Source organism: Enhydra lutris, unplaced genomic scaffold (assembly GCF_002288905.1).
Source record: "Enhydra lutris kenyoni isolate GAN:26980312 unplaced genomic scaffold, ASM228890v2 scaffoldscaffold37, whole genome shotgun sequence".
NCBI lineage: Eukaryota > Metazoa > Chordata > Mammalia > Carnivora > Mustelidae > Enhydra > Enhydra lutris.
In genome coordinates this window covers 16,766,525-16,791,183 of record NW_019154121.1, presented here as the reverse complement: position 1 = coordinate 16,791,183, position 24,659 = coordinate 16,766,525, and the positions used below count along the sequence as shown (strand labels likewise).

Below are 24,659 nucleotides of genomic sequence, written 5' to 3'. Positions count from 1 at the left end.
AGAGAGAGAGAGAGAGGGAAGCAGGCTCCTTGCTGAGCAGAGAGCCTGATGCGGGACTCGATCCCAGGACCCTGAGATCATGACCTGAGCCGAAGGCAGCGGATTAACCCACTGAGCCACCCAGGCGCCCCCCAAAATAATTTTTTAATAAGCAGATTGATGAGAATTCCCAGACAGCCAAATTATGTATATTTTAACATTCTAAATGGCCAGAATAAAGTAGAATCGAGTCCATGTAAGATAGCTTCAGCTCATCAAAAGAAGTTTTTAGTATATGTGATGCCAAAATAAGCATATCCTCAAAAGAAGTTTGAAGAGTAGAAAGGAGCCAGGGTGGGAGTTGTTGGTGCATCCCTTTATTCAGATTACAGAGTAATGAAAGCTAACTCTTGTAACACTTCACCTCTACAAAGTTCTTTCAGGTGTTATCATATGTCATTTGATCTGCCCTCATTTAACATGTGAGGAAACCGAGGCTCAGAGAGGTTAAGTGACTTGTCTAAATTCACACAGCTAGTAATGGTGGGACCAGTGTTTAATTTCTAGCTTTTGACCCTAGCCTTAGCTCTTCTCATAATTTATAGCTAGAAATATGAATTTGGAATTCGGAATATAGCTCTGAAATACAGAAAGATGCTTTCAAGTGACAGGAAGGACAACTCTGTAGAAGGAAGCTGAAAAGAAATGAACGTGGAAAACAGATACAAAAAACAAATACCGAAAAGCAGGTGGAGTATAGAGAATAGAGTGAAAACAGCAGGAAACCCCCAGCGGTGCTTGTATTGGGGCCGCCTTATCTCAGAGTAGACAGGCAGAGAGCACCCTGGGGACACACTGTGACCCTCATTCTCTCCTGTGAGTGAAGACAGCCGTGATGTGGCCCTTGGGGAAGCTCATGTGACACGGTGTAGGGCTTCAGGTATGCTTCATATTTTCCTTCCGTACGGACATGTTTTCTTCAGTCATCACGGGTGAGTTAATTCTGTTCCAGACCCGTATCACCTCGAACCTGTTTACTAAAAAGCACTTCCTGGCTCCTTATATTTTGCACAAACTTATCATTAGTCTCTAATAGCTACCTTTAAAATATTAAAATAGTCTGTGTGCTTGTTGTAAAATGGTATAAACAGGGCAGTTGTTCCCTCCCACACCAAGTCCCAATCTCTGGAGGAAGCTATGGGGAACCATTTGGTAGGCCTCATGTTCCATAATGTTCGATTCATTTACAAACACGTATGTGTATTTGTCTGCATGTACAAATTCAAATGCTTTCGCAGAGTTTCAGTATTTCACCAGTCCTTAATTTCCCAAGAGATGTGATTATAATAACCCATTCTCTTCAGTTTTGTGGTGCTTACCTTGTACCATGCTTAGCCCCCGGGGGCAATTTTGCACAGACAGGCCAGCCCTTGCAGTCACAGGCTGTTGACTAGAAGACTAGGGGACACTTACTTCCGTTAATGACCGCTGACAGTCCCAGACTGGTTGTTGCCTTGTCACTCTGGGGCAGGCACTCTGCCGACCCTACCGCCACAACAGGAATGTGTGTTGTTTTGTCTCGCTCCTAGATCCCTCAGAGAGTACCCGAGCCTCACCTTCTTTTGAGTCCTTGCACATTGATTTGTCTGCCTAGAAGACTAATGCTTTTTAGTGACCGTTTAAAATATTTTCTAACCCTGAAGTGTCTGTTTTCAGGGTTGGGTTTGAGTCCATACTCTCCAGCACATCCTCCCTCAAAACTTTGCTCTCTACCAACAGTGTGTAGGTTTTCAGGAGAGCTGACTCGAGGGCTCTGTCCTCTGGGCCCATTGTTTTTTGCAGCCCTGCTCGAGGTTAATTGAATTTTTGTGAATGAGCGAATGTTGCCAACCTCTAATGGCAGCTGCAGTCCTGGCACTGCTTTTCTGCAAAAGCTTCTGAGTCTCAATTTCATCTTTAAAAAGGGGAAAGCACTTACCTCACGAGATTGTATTGATGTTAAATGAAATACTGTGTGGAAATACTGAGGTATTTTCTATCTGGTAGTATTCATAGTATTTCTATTCCCCCTTCGGCATATCCTTTTCTCCTTTTTCCTTCCTTTCGTTCTCTATATTCAAGTTGAATAAATATTGTCAGTAGATAAGTAAATGTGTAGAGCCCAGTGCTTCTGAGAGTAGGAGGAGTTAGTTTCTTTGGGAGTCTAAATATATAAAGTAGAAGTACAAATGAACTTTCCATTCAGTGATCATTTCTATAGATTCTTCAAGAAATTCTGCCTCAATCTCCTGCCACCTTCTGGTCAGGACCTATGATTACATTCAGCTGTACCTTAAAGACTCTGCCCTGCAAAACAATTTGAGAATAGTATAATTTCTATCTAGGAAACAATTTCTCAGGGTAGTCTCTTAGGATTGTCTGACGTATATAATGCACTTAACTAGTTTTTGATAATAATAACTATTACTGTTTTGATAACTATTTTTGTAGCCCAAGGGTGTGGGCAGGAACAGCTTGGGGAATAAGTTCAGGGGTCTGCCCAGCCCTGCCCAGGGTCTTGTGCCTTGTGCTGTTCTCGGAGCCCCTGCATTCAGCTCTGTCCAGACCAGCTGGGTGCGGGGAGAATTAGTCATAAAGGATTAACATCCAGTGAGCATCTACTGTGTTTCTAGCCCTCGCTTGCCCCTTCCCATGCCATTCATTAAGTGAGCCCTCTGTGCTGGGTCCCGATGATATTGTGATGGATGAGAAATATTTGGCAATAGTGGCAGACAGAGTAGGTAGTAGAGGGATGTTGTGTAAACACAGAGGAGGGAATGGAGGAACCAAGAAACGTGATTCCTAGAACTATGGGGCTTGCAACGATTCCAGGCTTTCTAACACTGCCCAAGTCAGGTAGCAGTACACTGAGAAGTGCTAGGCTAAGATAAAAGCAGAAATCACTAGGCGTTTCTTTTGGGGATGGGATATATTGGGTAGAGACAGGACTGGTTGATTTCTCTGGTGTCCTCTAGTCTGTGAGGCAGCACAGAATATATGTACTGGTCCTTCAGATTGGAAAATTTACACAAAGTCCTAAAAGAAATTGAATCCAGAGTTGAAAATAATAGCATGGCTCAATTTTTCCTGTGGAACAGATAATGGAGAAAGATGAAATTGTGTCTAGAGTAGTTATCTCATTTGGCCCTCTTTTCCTTTGTATTTAGGAAGATGACTCTTCCTGTGAGTCAAGCAAAGAGAAGAGGCGAATTAAGAAAAAGATGTCTTCTGGGGGAGTTTTTGTGAGAAGATACTAATCAGTGGAATAACTTTAAATAAACTTGCTTAATTTTTCTTGTAAATTGATATAAATGTAAATCTATACAAATTCTCCTCAGAGTTCGTGTTATGTACGATTCCAATTCTGAAGGCAGAGATATGTTATAGTGTCAAAGGGATTGCTAAAATTCTATGCACTCAGCTGGGCTCCCCCTCCCAGAATATATTTTAATATATTTATGTAGGCAAGACTCTACATTTATGAGGAATTAATTTTACAAGTATTAACACAAACTTTATAAGTCTAGTAATTGAAAGAAAGACATTAAAAATTATCTTATTTTCTAGAGAGTATTATATTTTAAACTTTTCAAATGACTTAAAAAGCATCTGGAGTTGGGAGAAAATGCAAAATAAGATGAGTAAAAGGGCATCTTTAGAGTAACAACCAAACTACTCTGGAAAGTTTTATATAAAATAAAACTATGCTCTTGTAAAAGAAAAAAAAAACCCGTTATGTTTGCTAAAAATACTGATTTAAATAATATGTTTTAGGATTCAACCCATTTTTCTGTCTTGCAAGCTTTATAAGAAAGCAATATAAATATGAGGCCGACTGGACAGGATAATATACCCATGGCTTATTATTCTCTCTTCCCTCCCCCTGCTGTTGCAGACCAAAAAACAACAGGATTTCGTTTCAGTTCTGACTTCATGCCCTCCTTTCTAACTCTACCCACTTCCTCCTCAATGTAGCCAATTTGTGACTTGGGTGGTTGTCTGGATCTGCCTCCCTGTGAAAGGCAGCCGCCTTCTCTCCACACACCAGACTGCCCACCCTCTGGGCTCTGGCACGTACTTTCCCTGAAAAGCCATTCTGATGTAGCATCATTGGGACCAGTTTGCCCAGACGTGAGCGTGTTTGCACGCGAGACCAGTTTGGGCTGGTCGGGGGTCTGTAAGCAAGTTTTTAAAAATGCCTTATCAATTCTTTTTGATAACCTTGATAATCAGTATTGTTAGTTTCTCTGTGGTTTGCAAGAGGCCTTCGATCTGTAATAAAACATTTATTTGATACTTAGTATGGGTTAGTCCTGTGCCCAGTCCTGTCCACGTATTATCTTGTAATTCTCAGCACAGCAGTAGGAGACAGAGTTTACAGATGGGATTTGTGCAGAGTCATGCAGCACAGTGGAGCCAGGATTCTAACCTTAGTGGGGGAAGTTCAGAGTCTGCAATCTTTTTTTTTAAAGGATTTCTCATTTCTTTTTTAAAGATTTTATTTATTTATTTGACAGAGATCACAAGTAGGCAGAGAGGCAGGCAGAGAGAGAGGAGGAAGCAGGCTCCCCGCTAAGCAGAGAGCCCAATGTGGGGCTTGATCCCAGGACCCTGAGATCATGACCTGAGCTGAAGGCAGAGGATTTAACCCACTGAGCCACCCAGGCGCCCCCAGAGTCTGCAATCTTAACTACAGGAATCCCCAAATCCAGTTTCTCACCTCCTGGGATTACACACAGCCTTCCATCCAGCCTGGTGACCCTAAAGTGAATCCAGGCCCCATCTCCAGTCTCTCTACCAGTGCAGTAGGAAATAACTAGAAGAGTGTTGTCACAGAAGCATGCATCCTTGAAGGAAGAGGTTCCCTGGTTGTCCCCCAGTGCCTTTTCTCCTTTTTCCACAGTGTTAGGAACTACCTGGGCTTGTGGCTGCTCAGGATAAAAGCTGACGTCCCAGTCTCTCTTGCAGCTAAGACACCAAGTTGTGGCCAATAGTGTGTGAGCAGAAACAGTGTGTATATAACCTCGGGGTCATGACCTTAAAGGGAAGGGGCTTGCCCACATCTTGTCCCTTTCCGCTTCTGGAATGTGAATATGGTGGTGAGTCATTGGACCCTGTGAATGAGGGCAACACCAGGGACAGCAGGACAAGAAGATAAAAAGGATCCTGTGCGTGGATACCTGGAGCTGACACACTAGCCTGGGAATGCGTATACCTAGACTGTAGGTAAGTGAGAACGTAAACCTCTTTGTTCTTTTTTTTTTTAAAGATTTTATTTATTTATTTGACAGACAGAGATCACAAGTAGGCAGAGAGGCAGGCAGAGAGAGAGAGAGGAGGAAGCAGGTTCCCTGCTGAGCAGAGAGCCCGATGCAGGGCTCGATCCCAGGACCCTGGGATCATGACCTGAGCCGAAGGCAGAGGCCTTAACCCACTGAGCCACCCAGGCACCCCAACCTCTTTGTTCTTAAACCATTATTATTCTGGGTCAATTACAGCCACTGAATCAAAATTGTAATACAATCCTGAAATTATACATATTTAATCATAAATCACATATATGTATTATTGTCCGGTTATGCAGGTGTTATATAACATCCTGTTGTGTGTCCTGTTATGTGGTGTTTCCCCACCACAACCAATTCTTGGATTTTCTGGACACCATTTGGGTGTTCCAACATTTCAGTTCTGACACTAACTTTCCAGTTAGCGTCCGACTCCACAGCTTGAGCTCAGTCCCAAAAGAATGTCGCCACTTCAGACACCCTTTTGCAAGTCCCACTTTGTCACTGATACTTCTGACTAATCAGCAGTTCAGGAAACCCCCCTCCTCAGGTTCCAGTTGGTTGGAATGACCAGTATAATAGAAAGGATATATCCCAGGAACAGCCAAATGGAGGAGATGCAGATGGCAAAGTGTGAGTGAGAGGTGCATGGGGCTTCCATGACCTTCCGTGTGCCACTCTCCGAGCACCCTGACGTGTTCCTTGGATTGGCCAATGGGAACTGAACTCAACCTTCAGCTCCTCTCCTGTCTTCTCCCTTTCCCAGCGGTTGCGTTGGGAGGTCAGGGAGGCTGAGAGTTCCAGTCTATAATAACGCCTTGGTCTATCTGGCAACCAGTCCCCATTCTGAAGTTTCAGAAGGGCTCCCAGCCGCATGTCCTCTCAGCATACAGAATACACACTTACTATTCAGGAAATCTGGAGGATTTTAGGAGTTTTGTGCCAAGAAAACAGAAGCTTGTAACTACCCCTATCAAGAAAGTGCAAGGGTTTTAGGAGATCTGTGCCAGAAATTGGGGACAAAGACCAAATATATATAGATCTCTATATATTTCCACATTATGTTTTTTACACAAAAATTGGCGTGAAGATGTTAGATGTAAGTACAAATGTTTTCCCCCATGCCTTAGTTGTTTGTGCATCTCTTAACACAGAGGCCTCAACTTGTAGGTGACGAGAGCCCCGAGTAAGAAAGAGCCTGCCTGGCATATGAAGACTGTGTGTCTTGTCTGCTGTACAGCCCTGGCAACCATGGTTGTAAGAAGTTACAACTGGGTGACCTCAACTTCATTTAGCTTGTTTTTTCAGCTGCAAAATAAGGATATTACCACCCACCTAAGAGGACTGCTTTGAAAAAAAGAAAAGGTGAGCTGGCACAGATTATTTAGCACATTCCCTCTTGTACAGTCAATAGCAGCTATTATTCAACAACGACAATCACTAAGTTCAGCGTTGGTGACACTGCTTTTTCCATTGCTTGGGTTTTTTCTTTATATTAAAAAAATACTACATACTGTTAAATATTCATGTATCTAAATTCTTGAAGACTGACAAAAATGGGAATTATAAACTTTGATTTATTTTTCAAATACGGTGAAGAAAACCCTACTGACTCTTGACTGGTCCTTATATAATCCTGCTTGGTGTACTTAGTCACCAAGCAGAAGTTTACTGAATTTAAGTGAATCATTAAAAAAAAACCCACCTCTTCATTTTATGTAATAAATTTAAGATGGGTCCCTAAGAAGCAGGGATAAACTGGTATTTGTGAATTCAAAAATTTTTAAGTATATGTAATAATCAGAGCTCAAGATATAGCAACTCGAAGATTTCATACCAGGTGTCCTACAGTTGCACTAGGGCACACATTATTTTAAAGTTCCTTGTTTTAATTTACTACCAAGAAACCCAATCTCCATATATGGTAAGTTGCCTTGAAAATCCAAGCAACTTTGTTAGAACAAGATTTTATTTTTTATGAAAAGGTAACTGTGCAGTAGTTACCAGGGAAGCTGAATACAATAACAAGGATGTAGGCTTGGGAGTAGTTTTTAAATTTGCAGCAGACATCAAAGAAATCCTAAATGATACACATTTGTTCAAGCAAACACAAGAGAACTCTGGATCAGTTTCTATGAACTATGAAAGGGATAAAGACAAAAAGCCTCTTTATCTCAATCAGGTTTTGAATGACAGCTTTTCAACATAATAAAATAAAGACACACACAAAACACCAACTCAAAGCATATCTTACCATTTAAAAATATTTTTTAGTCCATATGTACTCTGAATAATCTTGTTGTATTGAGTATCTGCTGCAACTTCTGTGTTCAGAGTAAATGTAGCCTGGCGTAGTGTTCTCAAGTCCGCAGCAGCAGCAGCATGCTATCCTAGTTTCTCAACTATTTCCAGATTCTGTAAAATCCCAATGCTATTGCCAGGCAAGTAAACACTGAGGCTGTGAAAAGATACCATGTTATGGATCACGCATTTGATACTATTTTGCAGAGACAAAGGCAATACTGTCATCTTCAAATTAAACGAAGAGCACAAAACAAAGGAAATCCCACCAATTTTCTACCTTAAGTGTTTTGTTCCCAGAAAAATTATGCTAGGGATAAAGTATATCCTTTAGGGCATGATAAATACCAATTTTAAAAAGCTTCCTATACTTTAAACCAGAATAAGGATGACAGTTTACAAATTATGTCAGTTAGAATCTATAAATAGTGCTTCAAGTCATTAGCATTAACATTAACCATGACTACTTTTAAGTAATTATGCAATCTAATTTTAGATCTTATAAGTGAGAAAACCTTACCTGTATTAAGAAATGATGTAGTTAAGCTAATAAAATAGACATCCATATCATCCAAAAAAGTTTGCCTTTTCAGTACATTTAAAAACAATTTCATGATTATAAAAAATTTATACATGAAATTTTAATGAAAATCCTCTAAAAAATTACAGGTAGAAGAAAAGGCTTTTAAAGTAGTTAATATGCCACTGCTCTTTTATATATGGACATTTATATATGGACATTTTATATATGGACATTTTGAAAACTTTTGGTTCTCCCTCAAACTGAATCTGGGTGAAGCTTTTAGGGATTCCCTAGTTTCTAGTTTGTTTAAACAGCCGTGACTTTTAAAATAGAGACCCAGAGATAAATCACAAACTTTTATGACTAAAGATTCAAGAAACAGCCTTCCATAGAAAAGCGACTGTAATTTAAACACATAATTCCACACATTATCTTATTTGATCCTAATAACTAATTGAAATTTGGTTAATGACAAGGTCATTTTTTTTTTCATTTCCTTAATTTTAAGAAACGGGATTAGGTCTAAAACACTAAACATAGTGTTTAATGTTTAAACACTAATTAGTGTTTAATTAGGTCTAAAACACTAAAACATTAGGTCTAGGGAGGCTGGATATTGAGGAAAAAGAGTAACATTTAAGTTTCTTGTCAGTTACACACTCTGGTCAATTATACATTCATCCATTTGATCCTGATACTCTTTACCATGTTCCATGGCAGTGTGCTGAGCAATTACATACATTACCTTATTTAACCACAGTTAAACCATGTAAGATTGGTGATATTATCCCCTTGTAGAGATAAGGCAACAAGTCCAAAGTTACAAACTGCTGGCAAGTGGTGGAACAAGGACTCAACATTATGTGTACCTGAGTCATTGTTATTGTTTAAAAACCATTCTGTAAATCTTATCCCTTGCCCGAACTGAAGGATTCAATCTGATTTGTCATTTCTTGAGCCATATAGTGTTGTGTAGGTGGTTATGTTCTCTGCTAACCCAGACAGCTGATAAATTTTCTTTGCCTACCAAATAAACATTTATTTACTGTGAAGAAGGAGGCATTTCAATCATTTTTAGAATATATAACACAATGGTTACTATATTGAAGTTTCTGTTGTGAGTGGTTACCATGTCTCATTGGTGTTATTTTGCTACCCAGGCTGCTTTCCCCTTTGTTGTTTACCTTTCATGGCCTGTCAAGGACACATCCCTACATAGGATGCTCAGGTGAGCATGTACATGGTACCTCATAAGTGCTCTGTAATGTTAGCTTGTCTTCTTACTTGTCTGTTTGGAACAGAATCTGCTGCATTAACTATGCAGATCACAGGGAATGACCATTATCTTACAGCTCTTATCTCCTTGGCAATAGTGACTTGGGTCAAAGAGTGGTGTCTGACTCCAATAGAGCCATTCACACACCTTCCCAGGGATTTTCTGAATTGTAAATAAGGAAACCGATAATTTTTCTTGGTTGGTGAAACTTGAATCATAGGAGTCTAGAAGCTACTAACAGTCATGTTTCCAATGGAGGGAAAAAGATGGCATAAGAGAATGAGGCAGATATTCAGAGACAAGATACAGAGTAAACTGTGATTCCAATTATCTCTAATTCTAATTATCTGAGGTCAAGCTGTATCTATCTCTGCCCTTCCATAATTCAATATGTAAACTAATACATTTTCTTTTTATGCCTAAGTTAGTTCAAGTTGGATGTATGATCACTAAAAGTAAGAGTCGTGACTGACAGATGCTGGGAAACCAAATAACCAAACTGATTACAATTTATAATTTTATAGGGATTTCTTCTCTAAGGAATTCCCAAGATCTTGAATGCTGGGGCTTTATTAGTATCTTTTTTCATTTCCCCCCTCTGCTCTTGATTAAATTCAGTATGTGCATAAGTGGAATATTACTGTTTTCTTGGCAACATCTCAGGTATTCTACACGCAATGGATCCACTCATGATGTTAATTTACCACCAAGAGTATGGGATTTTAACTTCCTAAAAGGCTTAACAGTACAGCAGCAATAACAGATTTGAAGGATAAGGTAGCAGAAAGAAAATGCCTTCAAATGGCTGGTTGCAAATCCTTTGTGAAAAAAGGAAAGGAAGTAAACTCAGAAAAAGTATTTTTGTAAACAATGATGTATTAAATTCTTTTGTCACTGCCACTTAATTCTATTCAATTCTGCCTTACATTCAGCCACTACTGAAAGAAAGCTTTCTGGAGACCACCATCTTCAAACTGAGGGTAAAAGGGACTTTAAGAGACCCATCTAGGTAAACACTCTAGAGTCAAGTGAGTGGAATCTGAGGCTCCTCCTAACCTGGGCTGCTCTGAGATCTATTTTGAAAATGGGAATGAATACTGCAAACTGGGCTATTTTGTAACTTCCCCTGAGCATCACCAGTGAACTGAAGATCTCTGGTTCCAGAGACTTTGCTAGAATAGTCGTTTTCAAAACTTACTTTAGCCTTAGAACTCTTTTTCAAATGAATCTTCAACAGAAGCTAGGTATTTTAAAAAGATAAAATATGTTAAAAGATTCAAGTTGAAGAGAGGAAGGGGAGGTATTATTAGCTGAAGGCTGGGGGCTCCACATTTACTCTCAAGAGGCTGCCCAGAAAACCACTGACGGTATAATCAGTTTTATTTTGGACAATTCAGTAATATAAACCATTTTATATGTGCATATCTTTTGGTCCCCCAACTTTAGATGTTCCTGAACAATTATACAGAACTACTAGCATAAGGGCACAAAGATATGTGTGTGTGTGTGCGCGCGCGCACACATGCGTCACACACATGACTGTTGGGTACAATATCATTTCTAATAATGAGAAATCAGGAGCAGAATGTTTGCTAACAGAGGTCTGGAGAAATTAGAGCATTTTCATACAATGGAATACTTTCTAGTAAAAAGATACATATGTACAGATATGCAAAGAAACTCAAAACATTTGGTTAAATTTGAAAAAGCTGTGGTCTGTATAATACAAATCTAGTTATTACTTGTAATAATCTGCAATACTTATATACAGAAAAAAAAAGCCTAAAAAGAAATATATTCTAATAGTAAAACAGAACTTTTTATAAAAAGAAAGAAAGTACTATGAAAATAGGGCACTCTTCTCATTCCTTTGGGTCCTGTAACTGGGTCAGGTCACAAGGTACTTGAGCTCAGTATGTGACAATCTAATTTTTGGGTCTCTAATATTTGTGCTCAGCTGGATTCAAAGTAAAAGGTAATTTTCCCCCTATGCTTGCCATGGTTTTTGCCACTGTTTTAGTGACCTTTTTCTGTAAGTCCCCTTAAATCCTTATGGAAGAACATAGGAATAAAAGTAAAATTTTCATTTTGTTTCCATTATGGAACAACCAATTTATTTCTGTATCACTTCGTACTTGTATTTATGTATTTCTTTGATATCCATATGCCTTTTCCTATTAGTAGGTTGCAGAATCACCCATTAAACTTATATCCTAAACTTAGTGCTGTTAAACTTCTATTCTTCCAGCACGGCCCAGTGATAAAGGAAACGTGTTCTAGATCCTCTTTTTTTTTTCTTTTGTGCTCCATGGTTACCCTGGGAGATAGGAGCTAACAGGTTTCAATATCAAATGACAACAATTACTTTCTCTGACAAAACATTAAAAGGAAAACCAGGGGCCCCAAATGGGATCACTTAGGCCAAGTCCCCAGACTGGAACTTAGTATCTGACTGTAGTTTGAATCTTAGTGTGGTCTTAACCAGTCAGCCAGGAGTTTTGTGGATCAGCAACAAGTCTGCCACATGAGTCCTCTCCATCCCCCGCAAGATGATGTAATCTGCAAAAGATTCCCGGCTCTTCCACTAGGGGAAAGTGACTGCCTGGAATAATCCTTTTGCTGATAACCCACTTGCTCCTCTCTCCTTTTCACCTTTTTTCCCCATTAAGTTTTATTTAAGTAATCTCCATACCCAATGTGGGGCTCAAATTCACGATCCCAAGATCGAGAGTCACAAGCTCTCTCAACTGAGCCAGCCAGGTACCCCAAAACCGTACATTTTGTACAACTCCTGGGAGTTCCCCTCTACTGGCTAAGTAAGATGCTGCCCAATTCAGGAAAGATTTAATACAGCCAATTAGATCCTCAAGTTTACTCAGGTTTTTTTTTCTTTTTTTTAAACAGAATTGGCTGGCAGTGGTGGGATCTGAAGCAAATATCTATTGGCATTTAGGAACAATGAGAAACACAGGTATGGCACCCTGCAAATGCTGAGAGTTCACGGTCTTTCTTGCCATATGGGGGCCTTTGCTATGTCAGTTTCAGCTCTGCTTTCTGGGTTCAAGCTACCCATCTAATTGGTGTTCTACTCCAGGCTTGACGACGTAGTCTAGACTAACAAAGGAGGCTCTACTGGAGCACCAATCCTCAGCCCTTGGTTCAGTCTATGATTCCATGTTGGAATCCTTCCCCTAAATCCTTACTGAGGTTTACTGGTTTAGTCCTTTCCTCATTTCTAGTCCACAGTCCCTGAATGAAGTCTGCTTGAGTCCAGTTTGGGAAGTGCTGGTGGTACGCATGGCCTCTTGGACAGTCTGCAGTGACATACTTTGGATACTACTGCTCGTGTGCTGAGGTTCATGTTTGTTTGTCTTTTATATAAAGGCCTTTAACTTTTCACAAGCAAAATAAGACATTTCATTGTTTGACTCCCCTAAGTTTAAAGGATTTATACCAGGATGCTTTTCTGATTCAGGATTCACTCCTTTTGGCAGATCCCTATTTCCCTGTTTAGGGATAAAAATAAATGAGGCTATGGTCATGAACTTCTCCTTAATTCTTAAATTATTACAAAATCTGCTGCTAGAAAATTAGCAGCCCACCAAAGATCCTTAGATTCTGTAGCCAAAATTGTCCTTGATAAGAGACTAGCGTGATTATATTTCAGCTGAGCAAAGTGGTGTCTATGCTCTGGTAACCACCTGTTGTGCCTCGACCAACACTTCCAGGGAAGCTGAAACTCAGTTACAGAAGATCAAAGAATAAGTTGCTTGGCTTAAAAACATGATTCCCTCCATAGTCTCTGACTTGTTTGATTTTGACTGGTCCCTATGGATCTTCCTCCCCTTTCTATCTGTAGGATCTGTAACCCCTCTCTTTAGCTCAGGATGTCATGTAAGCCTCACGTTGCCTGTCTTTGGGATTTCATGTCTGTGGATTCCCTATGTACATATGAAACCAAATTTGAATTTCTCCCGTTAATGTTTCATGTCAATTTGATTCTGTGTCCAGCCAGAAGAACCTCGAAGGGCGGAGGACATTCATCCTTCCTGACAGTTGGCATAAAGAGCAGGGGATGCTTTAAACTCACTGGATACCACTCTCTCCCAGCATTGCTGCAGCAGAGAGATCCTTGGGAAATCTGACATATAGCCAGCAGAAGGTAAGATTTCTTATCACCTCTGTCTCCTGGAATCTCTATGAAGTCTGAGTCAAGAGCAATAGTGGTGAGAACCCTTTTTCTAAATGAAAATGAGCAGGAGAAACTATTTGTGGAACTAGTTCCTTGGGCTTAGTGACTCTTGGTAAATCTGGTAGAGTACTCCTTGGTTACTGATCTATTGCATCCCAGGACCTTTGTTTTCCTGTATCTTTTATGTCATTTGTCATAGGTGAGGTAAAAGCTGTCGCTAAGGGACATCTTGGAAGCCAAAGCCACCAAACTGGTGGGGATGGGTTTGGCACTTAAAAGCCAGTAGAGTGCTTGCCACCTAGCTCAGAGACTCCAATGCTAAGATAAGTTGGTCATGGACCTTAGATTGACACAGGTTATTTGCCAACTTCCAGAAAGCTTCTGTGCAACAAGGTATACTATAAAACACACAATCCACTGCATAAGCCTCCCAGGTATTAGTGTAGCTCCAAGAGACCCAAGGCTTAGCTATAAGAAAAACTGGATGGTTTTTTTTTCCTTTTGTCTTATTCTATGTCCTAAGAGCTTGGCTTTGTGACCACTGAGAATATTCTTTTTGGTCTCTGCTATCTAGAGGGTGTACCTTGATGGCCACTTGAATAGGCGGGTTCTCAGTCTGTCAAGCTATGCCCGCTCTTAGCAGAGTTTCTTGTGAGAGGTCCCAGGCCATGGGGACATTTGTTCACTGTTACTGCTGGAAAGTCCCATTCCTAAGTGGCACCTGCCTGGTGTCAGAGATTAGTGGGTTTGTGACAGGAGGAGTCTCAAATTTTTGTGGGAGATCAGAGACGGTTTTCACTGCATTATCCTTACTACCTGTGCAATAAAGGCCTTTACTTCCTTAGATTAATTTTGGATCATGGGGGCTACATTATCTCCACTCTTCTCTGAATGCCTTTGGTTAAGCCATTTAGTTACTTCTAACAGATGTGAGTTACTACTGATAGATCTCATTTGTCAATGCCTAGACAGTGGATCCTTTAAATTGGCTATATTTTAAAAATATCTATTTAAATGTAGCTCTCAATTGTATTTGTATAATGGCTAGCCTTAGGGACTCCCCTGACAAAATGAAGAGAAATCACACTTCAGACAAAAATCAATGTCCATATCCAACATAAATGCCCCTTCTTAAAATCCAGTCTCATCTGACTGTTTCCACGTCCATTTCCCTACAGGATTAACAGAGAACTCTGGCCTAATCTCTAGGTTAAAAGTATACAGGTTGCTCATATAAATGCTGAAAGCCAGAAAAGGAATGTTAACAAAAGCACCCAACACTGGCAGTAAGGGTCTCTTCGCTTCTATCTTCCAGGGCTCTGAAATCAGGCTCTGCCAGTTTCAGGCATTTCTTTTTTTTTTTTTTTAAAAGATTTTATTTATTTCTTTGACAGAGAGAGATCATAAGTAGACAGAGAGGCAGGCAGAGACAGAGAGAGAGAGGGAAGCAGGCTCCCTGTCGGAGAGCCCGATGTGGGGCTCGATCCCAGGACCCTGAGATCATGACCTGAGATGAAGGCAGCGGCTTAACCCACTGAGCCACCCAGGCGCCCCAGTTTCAGGCATTTCTATGCAACATCCTTTAGAAGTAGATCCTAGACCACCTGCCACAAAAGAAATTGTGTTCCCTGGACAGCAGAAAATCTTTTAAACTATAAAGCCTTTTCACCTCTACTTTCAGAAGATCTACCAAATTTAGAGAAGAATTAAAAAGATTAATGGCTATTCACAGCCCCTCTATGGAGAGGAACAATGACGACAATTTTTCCTAGCTCCTCCTACAAATGGTTTGCAAAGGGCCAATACTCAGGGGCTGATAGCCAGGGTTGAACTATACACCCAGAAAAAAGGGTTTTGTTAAAGTGCTTCGGAAAGATTTTACAAAAGCATAAAGTTTCTGATTCTAATTTTAGTTAAAATTCTGATATAAAGCAAATTTAGTTCAAAAAACAGGCCAATCCCTTGACATTCAGGACATAATCTAATTCTGTGGGAATTAGTAACAACTGTCTTTGTCTTACAGATCTCTGAAAAAGTAGAAATGTAACTCTAGAAACAAAGCCCACCAATGCCTCTTAGAATGTCTATAGCTTTATAAGATTACAATATTGAACAAAACTGTCCTGCACTTAAGAAAAAATGCCAAATCTTAAATAGCAATCTCAAACTCTGAAGGAAAAAACTTGTTTTGCATTCTTTCACTGTCCCTTGAAATTCTTAGGTCTTTAAAATGTAAACACAATCCACAACTGCCTGTGACTGAAAATTAAAAACGCAAACTTTTAAAAGGGCTCTTGTGGCAGACTCTAGCACCTTTGATAACAAACTGGTACATTCTGTCTCCACCTTAGAGAAAACTTGGATGATCTCTTCAAACCTCTGGGATGTAAATTTCCTACCCCTATCATCTCTAGGATAAGAGAGCCATTGTTTGAAATACTAAGGTCAGGGAGAAGTTTTCCATTGGGGTGGGGTCTTTGGAAATCAGGCCTTTAATTAATGTCCTCTAGACAGGTGTGAGTAAAAACAAAAGTTATAAAGAAAAGGTGCAAACAAAAGTCTTATATTTGTCTATATATGCTATAAATGTGAGATTTTTTCTACCTCTGGATGGTAATACCAAAATTTGTAAAAGAGCTCTATTTTAGTTGGTTTGAAGACAAGTGTTTGTTAAGGACTGGGTATTCTAAAACTCAGAAAGCTAGAAACTAATCCAAATATTTTTCAAGTTCATGTGATTATTCAGTATTATTGGTTAAAGAAATATCTATTATGCATGTGTTTAGAAAGAGTTAAATATGTTCATGTTACCTTTTTTGCAAAACTTAACAGAAAATAAGTTTAGGACATTGGTTGACTTTATTTTCTGATGAAGTTTTGTGGGTAGTCTGAACACAATTGTTAAGAACAAGTAAATAAACATAAAAAAGGTTTGTATGTAAACTTAAATTTCTTCCAAAATCTTTGATAACCTGAAACTTTAATGTTTTGCTAAGTTAAAATAACGAATTAAGATAAACTCATTCAATTATCTACTTCTTTCTTATTATAGAAAGACTAAAGATAAATTTGGATGTTGGAAAATGTTTTGTGCTTTGCTATGAAGGACATGTTTCTAGACATTACAAACAGTTCACAACTGCTTATAACAGTTTTCACTAGAAATTAGTTTCTAAGAGTTAAGGGGAAAACTATATGTAGGGAAAAGTCAGAGTATGAGGAATAAGAACTGTGTCCTTAAACTGCAGTATGCAACCGATGTTGGCCTTCTCTGACTTGAAGTCTCAAGTGAGCAAGGAGAAATCAAACAAGCAGAAGCAGAAAACCAGTTAAAACAGAGGCATGCAAGCAATATTTTCTAACAATCAGATATGAGAGAAACTTCAGTTTTAAGGACTGTAACAGATTATACTTTGCAGATACAAAAGGGAGAGGGTATATGTGCTCGTAAGCAGTTCTGAGCAGTTCTTTTCAGAGCAATATGAAAGACTGTCTCCCAGGCTATAGTCCTTGGTGAAACAAAAAAAGCATTTACTAACCTACTTTGAGGTTGGTTTTCTTTCAGCTGACAAAACATAGCTTTGCTGAACGAAAAGATAATTTTGTCCTAAAGCGAGGGCGGTTATTTAAAGAGGGAAAACTTAGGACAAAATCTGAATGTAAAAAATAAAGCTGGATAAGGTTTACGGAACAATAAGTTTAGAAAAGAATTTTACGTGTGATCAGTACTGGCTAAGATTAGGATGAATTTAAGCAAGCAAATAATTTTCTTGAACTATTGGTCTGCTTTTAGTAAGAAACTGTAAACAAAGCTTTTCTTTACCTTTAAAGTCATCTGCCAAGAAAACAAGGATTCTGTGTTTGGTTATCTTTGAAGACTTAAGAAAACTGAGTCAGTATTAAAAGAGCTAAATTTTGCTCACAACAATGTAACCACTTCTCTTTGCCTTTGAAATCTTTTATTGTCACTTGGGCTAAATAATTAGATGCTATTTCATAATAATTAAATGTTCAAACCTTTTAAATACTTTTTATATGTTTCTGGATCATTATAAAAAACTTTTAAAAAATTTTGTGAAAAGGTGGTATAGTAAATTGCAGCGGAAGCATTACAAAGTGACACTAAACCCTCTTAGATTGTTTGTACAGACATGTTAGTAAAATTAGTGAAACTCCTAAAAATCTGGTATCTTCATGTGTTATCTTGAAGTGTTGTATATTACAAACAAAACAATTTCCTTATCAACTGCATTGTAATGAAGTCTAATCAGATCTATAACCATGGTCATCTTTAAGTTACTCTTTTACTCTGATGGTAATGCAAATGTCCTCCGTGAGACTCACATAAAGAACTCTGAGCACAAGTTTCCAATAATCTTAAAATCATAAATCTGAACCAGGTAAGAATTTCTGAACTAGTAAAAAAAAACAAAAAACAAAAACCAGATTCAAGCAGAATAAGAATAAATCGGACAGAACGAACTAAGAATTATTTTTATGACTTTGAAACACTGCTGACTTTTTAAAATGTTTTGTTTTTTTAGACTGAAGGAAACTTTTCTTAAGCTAACTGATTTACAGCAATTTGGAACATTCATCTCCAACATCCAGAAACCCATCGAGTATTCTAAGAGTCCATTCTCCTTTTAACAGGACACAATGGGTAAACTGTGGTTATATGATCCAGGCTTTGACTGCAATGTCCTATTTTAGACACAGATTTACACAGACTCAGATATGACCAGACAGCTTTAAGGATTTTATGGAGCCTGTAAAGCCCCCTTGGAAATATCAGCCTGATAACTATTGCTTACGGAGTTCTCAGCAACTTTACCAGGTAAGAAAAGAAGAATTCACCCAAATCTATAGGTACTGCAGGTGAAGTCTGATGGCAACTGACAATTTAATCTGGAGATTTCTTATGAATAGTTCCAGCAAAGCAGGTTTAAAGAGCCTATATGGTCAACTGCTATTCTTGCTGCACTTATGTAAATTAATCAGGCCATGTTCTTTTAAGACCAAACTTATTTTGCAAACTAATTAGTGTCAATTTGGCTATCTTTGGTAGAAATGGTGATTACAAAAAGAAAAACACACCTGTGTATTAGATTTTAATACTGCTCATCAAAAACTGGACTAGATCCAGATTACCTCTAGTTTCCTCCAATGACTAGCTACAACTCTCTAAACTCTTATTTTCAGTTTTTCTCCTACCTTTCTGATTTGGAATCATTTGAGAACTAAAACTGCCCTCTTCCCTGAAGCCCTGCAAAGCAAATAAAAACAACTTGAGGTAACCTTCAAAAAAATCACTCTAACTCCCATCTAGACCCTCTGCATCCCTGTTGTTCTAGGGGCCACTCAAAAGATCAGAGATATGTGGACTCTAAACCAGGAAAATCTGTCAGACTGTCACTTTTTGCTCCCACTCCAGCTGAGGATATGTCCAGCTGGACATCTAGAAGTCAGGACTGGCCACCCTCAGAACTCAGAAACTTTGATCCAATCCTTAACCATTATTTGCTTTTGTTCTGATAGAAACCGAACACCTGATTATTTAATTAAATCACAGCCTCACTTTAAGAATATACCTGTATCATGGCCTCCTGAAGTGAGATTATAACTGAGCTGATCTATTGACAGTACTAAAAGACTGATTCAACAAGATGGAACAATCTACCAGGGCTCAACTTTATGTGTGTGAAACTTCAGGGATGTCTCAGAGGAAACTTCAAGTGCCAAGGGCAGGCACTAAGATGGGCCACTTTGTCTATGCCCATCACTTTCAGTTAAAAGCAGTCAAAACCCAGCAGATTTAGGAAAAACTCCTCACCTCCCCACCAAATGCCTATGTTTACAATTATAGAAAGGACAGCCTATACCCTGAGACAGCTACTGAGATTCCTCTTTACCTAAGATGCTTATTTGTGTAACAGCAACCTTTATTTTCCAAACATCTCCTCTCACCTTCCTGCTAATGGCTGTCCTTCCCTTTATATCCTCAGAACCCCCCCCATTCTTAGCTCAGGATGTCATATAAGCCTCACATTGCCTGAATGTCTTTGGAATTTCATGTCTGTTTTCTCCTGTTAATTTGTCTCATGTCAATCTTAGTCCAGCTAGAAGGGCAAAGGACATTCTTCCTCCCCAATAATACCAGAGAAAAGAACAACATAATGGTAACTGAGAGCAGCACTAAGTCTTAAATTTTGATCACATTTTTCAGTTAAGCTGAGATTGAGCAAAGGGGGAACTGTTAAACTACAGGCCCCAAATGGCATCACTTAGGCTTCGTCTACAAACCAGGGCTTAACACCTACATTAACTGCACTTTCAAACTTTCCCAGAAATGCAGTTTTAACTGAATAATGGGGGATTTTCCGATGAGTGATAATGGGCCCTCTACACAGAAGGTAATCTGTGTAAGACCCCTTGTTTTTATCCTCATGGGAAAGTGAGCTTGCTTGGAACAATCCTTTTCTTTTGCTTGTAATTTTCTTGCCCCACCTTTCTTCCTATAAAAACCTTCCATTTTGTACAATGCATCGAGCTTCCATTCCCTCTACTTGCTAGATAAGAGGCAGCCCAAATAATTTTAAAAAAGTGAATTAGATCTTCAGATTTACTCCACTGATTTTTGTTTTTTAACAAGAGAGCAAATTGCCTTACCTGCAAGGTAGCGAATTGTTTCAAGCTTGTTAGACTCCATCAGTGTTTTCAAAGAAGCAATTTCAGTGTCAATCTTATTACTGGTCTCGGAAATAATACTTCTGGTTTTGGTATCCTGCAGAAAATAAGAAAGAGACAAATTTTGTCCCTGTGAATTATGGACACAAACATTTACATTAGAAACCCTTACTTATGGGCTAACTTTGTATTGCAAAAGTCTTAACGGGGGAAACAGTAAAAACACAGTGATAGAAAAAACATATGAACTTAGTTACAAACTGACAAAAAGAATATACTACTTTTGATATCTGGAGATCATTATTATTGATTTCTTTGGATTAACCTATTTTGGGTACATACTACTAGAAGCCTCACAGTAAAAGATTTGAGACCTAAAATATATGATAATAAACTAAGAAGGAAAAGAAAAATTTTAGTCACAAAACTATAAACACTTTATAAAATCCTTAGGATATCACAATGAAAACTTATACACAATCTAAAGAAATCTCATCCATATTCATAATGTGAATTGGCACCAATATTAAAGGGAATGGCAGAAATGCTTTTGTGGAGTAATACCAAGTGCTATGTGTACAGGGGCTAAGGGGTAAGTAGAGAGATAAGATGGCATATGGAGCTTAGAAATGAGCTCTCAGAGAATTTGATTTCCTTGTTTATTTCTTTTATCTGGCCAAGAATAGACCAGAATAGAATACTTGGAAAGACAAATGAGGCCTTCCCTTCTATTTAATTATAATTAAGAAAGAGTGATGCTCATTGAGGCACATGTGTGGCACAATCAGTTAAACTGCCACTCTTGGTTTTGGCTCAGGTTGTGATCTCAGGGTCATGAAACTGAGCGCTGCCTGTGGCTCTAAGCTCAGCACAGAGTCTGCTTAAGACGTTCTCCTGCCCCTCTCTGGCTCGTGCACTTTCTAAAATCTTAAAAACAACAAAAAAAAGAGTGATGTCTCTTCTGGTGGAATGCAGACCAAACGGTTCTTAACTTGTAGGCTGACTCAAAAAGCTGGGTTTTACTTAAGCCATAGAGATTAAACAAGGATCGCAATTTAGGATTAGGAGAGGGTAAACAGTTGTAGAATATGGAGTTTAGAATCCAGGGTCACATTCTGGCTCCAACACTTAGTAGCTAGGTGACTTTAATCTCCCTGTGCCTCATTTTCCAAACTAGCAAAATGGGAATAAAGAGGGCCTTTAGAGGCTAAGGAGAATAGAAGTAAAGCAAGTAAAACAGTATCTGATACATAATAAGCATTCAATAGATAGTTACTGTTAGCCTCTGCCTTCATTTAAAATGCTAATTGTGAATCCTTGTCTTTCAAAAAATAGTTCTTTTGTTTATAGAAATAATTTAGTTATAAAATATGTTACCAGGAAAGCTAGATTCTGACAGAGATCCCAGTTCAGGTACAACACATATAAGCAGTTATACATGAGAATGGTATAAAAGACATTTTTACATACTAGTTTACCTTGCTGGTAAATTCTGTGGTTGCTTCCATCAGTTTCTTTTCTTGATCTGTAAACTAAAGGATATGATGAATCAGGAGGTTAAAAAAAAAAGGCTAAAAGAATTAAGTTACCAAGAAGGCACATTTAGAAGCACATTACCATATCAGTTACTCTGCTCCTTTCTAGGTTGATGTCCAGTTTATTGTCTGCTCTGATTTGACTGGTTTCATTCTTTAAAGAAAATAAAAATATTAAGAAATCTCATAATGTTTGCTCTGAAATTAGTAAAATATTCTGAAGTGCTTAAGTACTTCAGTAGTTAAACTTACGATCAGTTGTTGCTTAACTTGTTCCAATTCAGTTTTCATTTTCTAGGTATAAAGAAAATCACATGCAATTGCCATTACACCAAACATCTACAGCATAATTTATTCAACAAATCTGAAACCCTGCAATAGCAAAAACTGGACGATATCTATACATTTCTAATCAAGGATTAAGTATAACTACACAAAAAAGGAAAATATTTCATCATATTCAAAAAATTCTTATGAACAGTTAAAAAAAAAAGGTATTCTTACTTTACTTTTAAACCATGACTGATATTCAAAATTTAAAAATATTTAAGCTAGTAAACAAAATTCCAACTGAAGTATAAAGTTTTCTTTTAACTGACAAAAATTAGCACAGAATCATGTAAAATGGAAAATGTCCCATTAAATTCCGAGAACATTATAATGAGCTGTATGAGAAATTTTACATAATAAAGAGTTCAAAGATTTTCCCTTCCATATGACTTGTATATGTGTAAGGTATAACCCTTAATCTTTGTTCAAGAAACTGATTTATACATAGAAACTTAGTTACAGTTAAACATGTAGTATACTTTGATCTATGACCACATAAAATCATAATTTGGTCCTACTCCTCACCAAGTGGAATACATGTGAAATCAGTTATTTTATTAGTAATAACCCAAAACCTGTATCACCTGATTCTCTGCTCTCAGATTTGCAAATTCACTTTTTTCTAGGATGACCATGTCTTTCCTGATGGAGTCCAAATGAGACATTAGTTGTTGTACTGTTATTTCCTGGAAAGCAAAATTAAAGTAACAATGATCATGAATGTCATCACCTTACACAGAATTATATTCATGAAATGTAGAAGAATCCATTGTTATGCTACAAGGTATAATGTTGCTTGGCTAACTAAACAAAACCAAACCATATGAAAACTGTATCAAAATGAAAAGTTCTAGTCCAAGTTTGTCACATAGGAAGACCCTGAACTCAGCTCCTCCAACAAATTACACCAATTTCCTCCTGAAGAACAATAAAGGGCTAACCAAACAGCTTCTGCACAGCAAAAGATAGATCATATACAAAAAGGCAAGAGAAAGAAACATAGTCATGAAGGGAACCCCCAAACCCACTGAGAACCACAGTGGAGGGGGATAATACTGAAGGACTATGAGCAGATCTGTCTGCCCTGGGATACAGAAAAAACAATGAGGTTTCAAAGGGTAACTAGAATATAAAAGATCCTGCCCCAGAACTCTGCCAAGCAGTGTAGGGGCCTGTGAGGGGCTGGTGAGCATCACTGTCTTCCCTGTCCACCCTGAGAGCACACATACAAGCAGGTCTGGACACCATAGTCAGCTTACCACTTCAGCAGCACCAGGCCCCTGACCCAAACCAACACAGTGTCCATGAAGGTGGCCTCAGCAGAGACCACAGCAGAACACCCATGGTCAGTGTTCCCAACAGCTGACTCACCAAGGTGACATAAGCGCAAAGCACCCCAGAATAATCCAGATCCCCACCACTTCACCTCCAGATAACTTGCCAGGACACCCCCGGTTCAGAGCATCCCAGGCCCTTCCAAATTAGCTCACACCCAACCAGGTGCTACCTGCATGAAGGGTCTTGGGAAGCCCTGGCCCATGCTCAGTAAAACTCAAGTTGTCCTGCCCAGGGCACTAGCTCCATGGAGAGCCCCAAGCTGCCCAGAATGAAACCTCTTTAGCTTCAGCTATCTTACCAGGCAAAAACCCTGGGAATGCCTCCAGACAATACCTACTATAGCACCAGCTGTCTGGCCAGGGTGCACTCTATGTGGAGAGGCATGAGACTGTCCTGGCCTGTACGTGCTTTGGTTCTGTACATCCCACCAAAGTGGCCCTAACACGAAGTGCCCCAGGACCCAAGCCCATGACATCCACACATTCAGAAAGCCAGCTAAAGTCACCAGGCACACATTCTCCACAGGCAATGACTACACAGTATCACTCTACTTTGGAAAAGTAGCTGTTGCATGTAATTCACAGAAAAAAAAGTAAAGCAAGAGGAGGAGACAAAAGAGTCTACTTCAAACAAAACCAAAACCTTGGAAACAGGACTAAATAAATGGAAATAAGAAATATGCCTGATAAATAGTTCAAAATTATGGACATAAAGATGCTCACTGGATTGGACAATGGGGTTGATAAACTTACTGAGAACTTGAACAAAGAGAAAATTTAAAAAGAACCCATCAGAGTTGAACACAATATCTGAAATGAAAGATGAACTAAAGGGAATCAACAGATAGGATAGAAAAGAACAGATTAGTAATATGGAAAAGAGGGCAATGGGAAGAACCCAAGCTGAACAGTAAAAAAAAAAAAAAAAAAGATAGGTTAAGGAATCTCCTGGACAACATCAAGTGAAAAAACATTTGCATTATAGGGGTCTGAGAAGAAGAAAAGGAAGGATGCGGGCAGATAAGTTATTTGAAGAAATGACAGATGAAAACCTCCCTTACCCGGGGAAGGAGACAGACCTCTAAGTTCAAGAAGTATAGAGAAGCACTAAAGATGAGCCCAACGAAGTCCACATCACAAATAGTAATTAAAATGTCAAAGATAAAGGGGAGAGG

General features: G+C 38.8%; 2 protein-coding genes across 2 annotated transcripts in view; one reads left to right on the top strand and one right to left on the bottom strand.

Annotated features, from left to right (window-relative positions):
* Nucleotides 1-3,275, top strand: part of LOC111154445 (ankyrin repeat domain 42) — a 67,355-nt gene extending 64,080 nt beyond the window's left edge. Inside the window, exon 12 of the mRNA XM_022514049.1 lies at nucleotides 3,186-3,275. Coding sequence (XP_022369757.1) covers nucleotides 3,186-3,275 — 90 coding nt within the window. The remainder of the gene's footprint in view (nucleotides 1-3,185) is intronic.
* A 3,380-nt stretch (nucleotides 3,276-6,655) lies between these two features.
* LOC111154491 (coiled-coil domain containing 90B) overlaps nucleotides 6,656-24,659 on the bottom strand; it is a 37,986-nt gene continuing 19,982 nt past the window's right edge. Inside the window, exons 4-9 of the mRNA XM_022514104.1 lie at nucleotides 22,732-22,833; nucleotides 22,070-22,111; nucleotides 21,900-21,971; nucleotides 21,761-21,814; nucleotides 20,265-20,379; nucleotides 6,656-7,761 (exon numbers count right to left, since the gene is read on the bottom strand). Coding sequence (XP_022369812.1) covers nucleotides 7,706-7,761; nucleotides 20,265-20,379; nucleotides 21,761-21,814; nucleotides 21,900-21,971; nucleotides 22,070-22,111; nucleotides 22,732-22,833 — 441 coding nt within the window. The 3' untranslated portion in view covers nucleotides 6,656-7,705. The remainder of the gene's footprint in view (nucleotides 7,762-20,264; nucleotides 20,380-21,760; nucleotides 21,815-21,899; nucleotides 21,972-22,069; nucleotides 22,112-22,731; nucleotides 22,834-24,659) is intronic.